The following is a 10,000-nucleotide window of genomic DNA, read 5'->3' as shown; positions in this document are numbered from 1 at the left end:
TTCACCCCGCGACATGTCGCCTGTACGGTCGTGAGTCGTCTCCGCAGTCGCCCAAAGAGTCGTAGAGTCTTTCTGGTCGCCGCTGGATTTACAACACGTTGGCGCCCTGCATCGACCAATGACGGATGCCGGCAGTCGGCGTAAGTGGGACAGGACCGTTAGTAAACTCATTTCATGCACAAATGGATGAAAATCCAATCAGATTCCGTTCCAGGTCAAAGACAGTTCAATCTGATGATCATTCGCCCACCACACAAAGCAAACATACTCAGTTCCATGACACACCATAGAATACACTTTTCATCAATAATAACCATATAACCATATGACAGCATGGAAACAGGCCATCTCGACCCTTCTAGTCCGTGCCGAACACATAATCTCCCCTAGTCCCATATACCTGCGCTCAGACCATAACCCTCCATTCCTTTCTCGTCCATTTAACTATCCAATTTATTTTTAAATGATAAAAACGAACCTGCCTCCACCACCTTCACTGGAAGCTCATTCCACACAGCTACCACTCTATGAGTAAAGAAGTTCCCCCTCATGTTACCCCTAAACTTCAGGCCCTTAATTCTCAAGTCATGTCCCCTTGTTTGAATCTTCCCTACTCTCAGTGGGAAAAGCTTATCCACGTCAACTCTGTCTATCCCTCTCATCATTTTAAAAACCTCTATCAAGTCCCCCCTTAACCTTCTGCGCTCCAGAGAATAAAGACCTAACTTATTCAACCTTTCTCTGTAACTTAGTTGCTGAAACCCAGGCAACATTCTAGTAAATCTCCTCTGTACTCTCTCTATTTTGTTGACATCCTTCCTATAATTAGGCGACCAAAATTGTACCCCATACTCCAGATTTGGCCTCACCAATGCCTTGTACAATTTAAACATTACATCCCAACTTCCAATACTGCACTAATCCAGGACCACCTTACTAAAGAGATTTGTGGAATCAAAACGCTTCAAGATTACAGTCCGTCAGTAAAATGCAACGCTGGTGGCAGAGATCTATAACTCCACCTCAACAAGTTTATCAATAAAAGCTGTTAACATGGAACGCCACCTGCAACTCTGCACTTGCCCTAGCTGCCCACCTTCATCATTCCACCACTGTCACCCTGCTCTTGTTTGGCAACAAGCCTGCTGTCCTGGTGTCTGTACATTTTGGGATGTGTCCCCTTGGGTACAAGGCGAGAGTGGACATTGATAAACCCAGCATCAAGAGTGAAATCAGACCCCAAGTTTGTTCACAATTATTGTCAAACTTCAGTGAACTTTCTTGCTGACTGAGCAGTTTTGGCCCCCTAATTTGAGGAAGGACATTCTTGCTATTGAGGGAGTGCAGCGTAGGTTTACCAGGTTAATTCCCGGGATGGCGGGACTGTCATATGCTGAGAGAATGGAGCAGCTGGGCTTGTACACTCTGGAGTTTAGAAGGATGAGAGGGTATCTTATTGAAACATATAAGATTATTAAGGTTTTGGACAACACAATCTGACCACAGGGGTCCAGGCCAGAGCTACAGGCCTGACTGACGCACTGGAACTTAGAACAGTACAGCACAGGCCCTTCGGCCCACAATGTATGTGTCCCTGCATATCCATGTGTCTATCTACAACACCACTGTCGTATTTGCCTCCACCACCCACCCCTGGCAGCGTGTTACATGCCTCCACCACCCACTGCCCTGCAATAAACCTGCCCCGTACCTGTCCTTTGAACTTGGCCCCTCTCATCTCATAGCTAATAATTCTGTTCAAGTGTGTACATTCAAGAATCCACATCCAGCAGCGGCATCATTACATTGATTACACATTACTCTAGTGACAGACAACAGTCCCTGAAACAGACTGCTGGACAATGCCGGCCAGCCGCCCGCCCGCACGCCCCCAGTGGTCTCACCTCTTTCTTGTAGTACGCACTATTCTTCCTGTTGACGAATACACAGCAAGTTAGTCTCTGTATCATCACCACTCTAAACAAAGTCCACTCGACACCCATTGTGTCCCGGTCTCTGTGGAAGCAACAACTCACCATCCACCCTCATCAGCCACAAGGTTGGCCCAAATCAAACTTCACACAGAGAGTGGTGAGTCTGTGGAATTCTCTGCCTCAGAGGGCGGTGGAGGCCGGTTCTCTGGATACCTCAAGGGTCAAGTCAAGAGAGTTTTATTGTCATGTGGTCCCAGATAGGACAATGACATTCTTGCTTGCGGAAGCACAAAACAATATGTAAACATAGTACAGAACGGGAGATAAAGTCCAGTGTTTCAAGAGAGAGCTAGACAGGGCTCTTAAAGATAGCGGAGTCAGGGGATATGGGGAGAAGGCAGGAACGGGGTACTGATTGGGGATGATCAGCCATGATCACATTGAATGGCGGTGCTGGCTCGAAGGGCCGAATGGCCTACTCCTGCGTCTATTGTCTATTAATCACTGTCTGGTGGTGATCTGTTCTCGAGTCCCCAGACCTGCATGTTTTCACCCAGTGAGGGGCTGGAGAGGGGAGGTGGGACCCAACAGCCCGCCACAGTCGACTTGTGACACTGAAACACAAACCATGACTTTACATAAGATCAAGATGATCATAGTTTTAAAGAGAATGAACTCTCCAACCAACACTAATCTTTCAAGTTGATTAGGGATTTGACAGGTGGTGGATTTAGTTTGCCAGAGAGAGAGTTTAGTGAAACCTCTGGAGTACGTGTGGAGGTCCCGTTACTATTATGGGTCATTTGTGCAACTTCCGACTCACGATACGATATGATATTTATTTATTTCATTTATCCCGGGAGGGAACTTGGGATAATTTAACTAAACTAAGACAAAACTAACTGTGGGACATCAGTGTATACGGAAGTTGCCCGCAACTCAGGAAAAGCCTGGACAGAAAACCAGTAGTTCTTTCACCAATAAGATGAAGCAAACATTCACCAAATAACCCAGCCCTCCGCTCTACTCCCTGCTATTAGACTGTACATTTACCCATGGTATGAAGCGCTGTGAGAGAGGGTGATACTACAATAACTCAGTGGATTGTCACCGTGTCGTGGTGGAGAAGCTCGTGTGGACCTGAGATCCTGGGATGTCAGGACTGTCTTATGAAGAAAGACTGGATAGACTTGGTTTATACTCTCTAGAATTTAGGAGATTGAGAGGGGATCTTATAGAAACTTACAAAATTCTTAAGGGGTTGGACAGGCTAGATGCAGGAAGATTGCTCCCGATGTTGGGGAAGTCCAGGACAAGGGGTCACAGCTTAAGGATAAGGGGGAAATCCTTTAAAACCGAGTTGAGAAGAACTTTTTTCACACAGAGAGTGGTGAATCTCTGGAACTCTCTGCCGCAGAGGGTAGTCGAGGCCAGTTCATTGGCTATATTTAAGAGGGAGTTAGATGTGGCCCTTGTGGCCAAGGGGATCAGAGGGTATGGAGAGAAGGCAGGTACGGGATACTGAGTTGGATGATCAGCCATGATCATATTGAATGGCGGTGCAGGCTCGAAGGGCCGAATGGCCTCTACTCCTGCACCTATTGTCTATGTTTCTATCCTGAGAGCGATGCCGTCTGGAGCTGTCAACGCTCCTGGTAGGGCCACCCATGGCGGTAAGGTCGAGGGGGAGGTCTGGTCTCTGACAAAGAGCCAATCCAACCAAGACCTCAACGGTGGAACAGGCGGAGGACGATGGCTGACCTTAGTGGAGGAACATGTCACAACGGCTGGGAAGGCGGATGAAAGGCTGCGGCAGAAAAGGGTCGTCTTGGACTCCATGCCACTGGATCCTGACCCAGATCTGTCAAGGACCCCACGTGGGGTGGCTGTCTGTGCACCAGTCTCCCCACGTTAAACAAAGTCACGCACAGGCACCGTCCTCCATGAGAGGACAGTCATACTGGTTTCGAGTGACCGTCGATGATGAGGATGACTATCAAAGTAACATGAACATTATTCCCTTTATCTTGTATCTGTACACTGTGGACGGCTCGATTGTAATCACATGTTGCTGACTGGTTAGCATGCAACAAAACGCTTTTCACTTGGTACACGTGACAATAAACGTGACAATAAAACTAAACTAATAACTAAACTAATTAACTAAACTAACTAACATTGAGTTGTTACTTACTTGACAGGAAACGGTGCAGAGAATAAAAATCAGACATTAGTTACAACCAGTACAGTTGACATTGACTAATCGATGCCAAACCGTTTGATTTGCCACAATGTTTACACGTGATTAGTCTAATCAATAAATAAACAATGCAATCTAGAATTATTTATCAATTTGCTCCAGAAACGGCAAGAATGTCATGGAGAGTCCAGTACACGTGGAGATCAAACACTCGTGAACGCTCCTTCACTGGGGGAAGTAGACATGTGTTATATGTAGGGTCGACAACTGTCCGTATTAGCCGGGACATCCCGTATATCGGGCTAAATTGGTTTGTCCATATGTGACCGCCCTTGTCCCGTATTTGACTGCTACTACTCGGGTCGAGGGGACTGTCGGGTCGGAGCGCTGTGTCCGGCCCCGCCTCACCCGTCCCGACGTAGTGCAGCCCGTGGAGTGCAGCAGCAGCAGCAGCAGCAGCAGCTCGCCCGTGGCCCCGTCGGTCGGTCGGCAGCCCGGCCAGCTGTCCGACCTTCGGACCTTCGCTGACCGCCGACACCACCACCACCCCTCCTTCTCACGGCCGATCATCGGTTCACGAGTTGGACGGGGCGCCGGACTTTGCGAGCGACGTTGCGCGGCCGGGCCAAAACTCCTCAGCTGGCCCGCCGGCTGGGCTTTGTGTACAGTCCAGCACCCGGGGCCAACTCATCATTCACCCAGTCACGGCCCAGTCGGTCAACCAATTGCCGTGGGGAATTTGTCCCGTATTTAGGAGTGAGAACGTTGGCCACCCTCGTTATGTGGCATCTCTGAATTTGGCAAACACGGGTGTCATAGGTTACGGGGGAAGGCAGGAGAATGGGGTTAGGAGGGAGAGATAGATCAGCTGTGATTCAATGGCAGGGTAGACTTGATGGGCCGAATGGCCAAATTCTGTTCCTATCACTAATGACCTTATAACCTTTGTTAAAGTGGCGTTTTTTGTAAACCAGCATTTGTAGTTCCTTCTTTCTACCAATAAGAACTATTGTTAAGGAAGCAATGTGCAGCAAACAGCATCTATGGAGCGAAGGAACAGGTGACATTTTGGGTTTCGACTCTTCTTCAGACTTAATACTAAATCTCTGTTGCCTTCAAGAATAAAACAACTTTTCACTGTACCTCAGTACACGTGACACTAACTAAACTAAAGCACATTTGCAGCAAAACTATAACGTTTTAGCGACACAGAAGGTGCAGGAAAAGTAATCAAATCGACACTAATCTTTTCAATTTCAATTTTATTTCTACCATATTGTGGTTGTTGCCAAACGGAGCATTTGGATGGATTAAAGATATAAATAATCTGCTTTCAAAAGGTGACGTATAAATCATTAGGAGTAATGGAGGGATTTAAAAGTATTTAATTGTGGTTTAAATTATTAACTTGCCGTTTTAATAGCTTGAAAAGCAGGAAAAGCCGTGAAAAAGCAGCTCACAGTCTTTACAGCACGGAAACAGGCCCTTCAGCCCGACTTATCCATGCTGACTAAGATGCCCCATCTAAGCTAGTCCCATTTGCCCACGTTTGGTCCATATCCCTTCCCTATGCCATTGTTAACTCATTGTACTCGGGGTCAGGATGGAAGGTTTCGGTCCAGAGAGGTGTGGAGGGAGGTGGGGAGAGGCAGGAACAGGGAGCTGAGGTCAGATTGAAGGATGAAGTGGTCAATGTTGTCATGACCATGGGGCCGGAGTGGAGACCGATCTTTGTCCAGGAGCAGTGAGTGAAGGAGCCAAGGCTCTGGTTTGGGAAAGGCATTTAATCCAGTATTTTCCAGAGATATAACTGGGTCCAAAGGGAATTTCTGGACTTGGCTCAGAAGCGACACCTTAAATTACAGAGACTCAGAGTGTGATTGGAGTAACACTGGTCCTCAAACACACTCGAGGCATCATCAAGGGTGAAGAGTGGCCACGTGTACGGACAAGACGACAATGACATTCTGCGGAACAGGTCTGTACACACACGACACACACACAACACAATAACAGCACAGTCAACTCACAAATTAGCTCTTCCTTTCCCATGTTTTGTCCAGGAGGGAATGGGAACACAGCAGACAATGTCGTGGGTGAAGTGTCTGATGTTAGGTGTCGTTGTACACTGTGAGTGAGCTGTGACTCTACACTGTGTGTGAGCTGTGACTCTACACTGTGTGTGAGCTGTGATTCTACACTGTGAGTGAGGTGTGATTCTACACTGTGTGAGAGTGAGGCGGGCAGTTACAGATAATGCAAGACCTACCAGTTTGATCCGTGCCTGAATGTTGTTTCTGCGTGGTCCCGAGTCCATGATGTTCAACGCCCCTGGCTGGAATTCACACAGAGCACCGTTAGCAAGCGACGGTAAATACAACACTGCAACGCATGTCATGCTTCCAACACACAGTGCAGGAAACAGAGGTGTAGATCACACAGATGTTGTACAATAGGATCTTTACACTCAAGCCCAGTTGACAAAGTCTGGAGTCAGAACGTGAGCTCAGCGCTGGTTCTGGTGAATAGTCACTAACCTCCAGCTGTGATCCAGCTAATCCTTCTTCACCCCCCGCAGTTCCAGATCAGCTCTAGATCTCATGAAGATAAAGCTTCACTGATGATCTACTGCAGATGTTCCAGACGTGGCCTCCTGCACATTGGTGACCGAGCGTAGACTCGGCAATGCAGCGTTGAGGAACTAACGCTGGGGCTGGCAATGCCTCCACCATCTCCTGGCTGCCAACCATCCTATTCCCACACTGAAGTGGGAAGTGGGACTAGTGTAGATGGGGCATGTTGGTCGGGGTGGGACTAGTGTAGATGGGGCATGTTGGTCGGGGTGGGTCTAGTGTAGATGGGGCATGTTGGTCGGGGTGGGACTAGTGTGGATGGGGCATGTTGGTCGGGGTGGGACTAGTGTAGATGGGGCGTGTTGGTCGGGGTGGGACTAGTGTAGATGGGGCATGTTGGTCGGGGTGGGACTAGTGTAGATGGGGCATGTTGGTCGGGGTGGGACTAGTGTAGATGGGGCATGTTGGTCGGGGTGGGACTAGTGTAGATGGGGCATGTTGGTCGGGGTGGGACTAGTGTAGATGTTGGTCGGGGTGGGACTAGTGTAGATGGGGCATGTTGGTCGGGGTGGGACTAGTGTAGATGGGGCATGTTGGTCAGGGTGGGACTAGTGTAGATGGGGCATGTTGGTCGGGGTGGGACTAGTGTAGATGGGGCATGTTGGTCGGGGTGGGACTAGTGTAGATGGGGCATGTTGGTCGGCATGGACGGGTCGGACCAGTGAGGGCCAGTGAGATTCTGAAAATAATCTGCACATTGTCGCTCTGAACCTTGAGAGACGTTGGAGGTACTGATTGTGGATGATCAGCCATGGTCACATTGAATGGCGGTGCTGGCTCGAAGGGCCGAATGGCCTACTCCTACACCTGTTGTCTATTGATGTTTCAGAGACGAGGAAGTTGCAAGATGGCGCTGGAACGTGGCGACTCTCTGCGTGCTGCCCCACACGAGGATCTATTGTCCTCCTGCACTGTGGGCTTGGACTGGACATCCCACACAACCAGCTGCTCACTGTATCTCTGTACACACGACAATTAAACAACAGGACCTTGCACCCTGATGTCCCGCCTGTCCCCACACCGGCTCTGGTTTATCGATGTTATTGTCACTGGAGGTTGAAGGGACTGGGTTTAATGGCGGCAGCTTCCGTGGAACAACAGGGGCCAGCATCTGCCTGGTCTCCTGCCCGCATTGTTGCAGGCACTCTGGGTGGCGAGGGCAGCACGCCCACACCTGGGGTCAGCTGTGTACCTGGGGTCAGCTGTGTACCTGGGCCAGGTGGGAACGCTGGGGTCAGCTGTGTACCTGGGGCCAGGTGGGAACGCTGCGCGCTGTGACACAGGTCGACACTCTGCCCCTCCCCAGGGCATCGTCCCACAAGGTGACAGGTGAGGGGGCAACACCTCCGGCCGTTACCCCCTACAGCGGCCACGAGCACACACTTACGGGGGGGCGGTTGACCAGCCAATAGGCTTGCTCCTGGCAATCCAACACAATGCGGTCTGATCTTTTCCTTTGCTTCGCAGCCCTGTTGGTGAACGCAGAGAGGGGGGTCAGTGGGGGGTCACAGAGAGGGAGGGGCATCAGTGGGGGGGGTCAGTGGGGGGTCACAGAGAGAGGGAGGGGGGGCATCAGTGGGGGGGGGAGGGGTCACAGAGAGAGGGAGGGGCATCAGTGGGGGGGGTCACATAGAGAGGGAGGGGCATCAGTGGGGGGTCAGTGGGGGGGAGGGGTCACAGAGAGGGAGGGGCATCAGTGGGGGAGGGGTAACATAGAGAGGGAGGGGCATCAGATCTGTGAGGTAAGGGGGGGTAGCATATAATATATATTATCTATCTATATATGTTACTAAAGCTCTCATCTTGTTTGTTTCTATATCTGTCTGTCTGGATGATCCTGAAATTACACCAAAACGGTACCTGATGGCGCTACAATTAACGTCCACCTTAAGCACCACTGCCCTGGGGGGCCGTGTATCAAGTTTCATTCAGATTGATGGTGTATTTTACAAGTTATTCACATTTGAAACTTTACAAAATCAAGTTTGACAAAAATCACTTGAACTTGCACTGGCAGTTAGCAGCGTATGATGTCACAATGGGATCTCATTTACATAAACTGCCCATCAACAGTGTTCCACCCCACAATGACCTCACAATGGGATATAATTTACATAAAAGAAAAAGAAAAATCAGTTTTGAAAAACACAGCAGTGGTCCATGCAGACCCAAGAACCAAGATGTTATATTTGACGTTATTCACATTTTAAACTTAAAAAAATAATAACTTTTCACTTTAAAAAAATCAAACTTTTCACTTTTGAAATGGCCCTGCCCGTTACTATGTTAACAAGTGACAGGACACCCAGTGCAATGAGAGATTTGTTACATTGCTGTAAGGAGAGGGAGTGAGTGGGGAGGGGAGGAGGAGAAATGTTATTTAAACATTGTACTTAGTGGGGGAATGCTTCAATCTAACTCTCTCTATCAGAGGCACGGACAGGGTGGACAATCTTTCGCTTGGGCAGCTCACAGCCCAGTGGTATGAATATTGGATTTCTCCAACTTCAAGTAACCCCAACATTCCCTCTCTCTCGGAACGGCTAACAATGGCCTGTTTCCATTATCATAGTTATTTTTTTGCATATCTTAGAAACATAGAAACATAGAAACATAGACAATAGGTGCAGGAGTAGGCCATTCGGCCCTTCGAGCCTGCACCGCCATTCAATATGATCATGGCTGATCATCCAACTCAGTATCTCAACCCTGCCTTCTCTCCATACCCCCTGATCCCTTTAGCCACAAGGGCCACATCTAACTCCCTCCTAAATATAGCCAATGAACTGGCCTCAACTACCTTTTGCGGCAGAGAATTCCACAGATTCATCACTCTCTGTGTGAAAAAAGTTTTTTCCTCATCTCGGTCCTAAAAGACTTAGCCCTAACCCTAACCCCCTTATCCTTAAACTGTGACCCCTTGTCCTGGACTTCCCCAACATCGGGAACAATCTTCCTGCATCTAGCCTGTCCAACCCCTTAAGAATTTTGTAAGTTTCTATAAGATCCCCCCTCAATTTTCTAAATTCTAGCGAGTACAAGCCGAGTCTATCCAGTCTTTCTTCATATGAAAGTCCTGCCATCCCAGGAATCAGTCTGGTGAACCTTCTCTGTACTCTCTCTATGGCAAGAATGTCCTTCCTCAGATCTTTCATTTATTTGTTCTGTATCTCTCCACATCACCGTCCCCTGACTCTCAGTCTGAAGAAGGGTCTCGACCCGAAACGTCACCC

General features: G+C 48.8%; 1 protein-coding gene across 1 annotated transcript in view; it reads right to left on the bottom strand.

Annotated features, from left to right (window-relative positions):
• rgs11 (regulator of G protein signaling 11) overlaps positions 1–10,000 on the bottom strand; it is a 48,380-nt gene that overhangs the window by 12,807 nt on the left and 25,573 nt on the right. Inside the window, exons 7-9 of the mRNA XM_055650970.1 lie at positions 8,155–8,236; positions 6,404–6,469; positions 1,905–1,928 (exon numbers count right to left, since the gene is read on the bottom strand). Coding sequence (XP_055506945.1) covers positions 1,905–1,928; positions 6,404–6,469; positions 8,155–8,236 — 172 coding nt within the window. The remainder of the gene's footprint in view (positions 1–1,904; positions 1,929–6,403; positions 6,470–8,154; positions 8,237–10,000) is intronic.

This window comes from Leucoraja erinacea, chromosome 20, assembly GCF_028641065.1.
Source record: "Leucoraja erinacea ecotype New England chromosome 20, Leri_hhj_1, whole genome shotgun sequence".
NCBI classification, from domain to species: domain Eukaryota; kingdom Metazoa; phylum Chordata; class Chondrichthyes; order Rajiformes; family Rajidae; genus Leucoraja; species Leucoraja erinaceus.
Note: the sequence above shows the minus strand (reverse complement) of the source record. Positions and strands in the feature narration are given on the sequence as shown.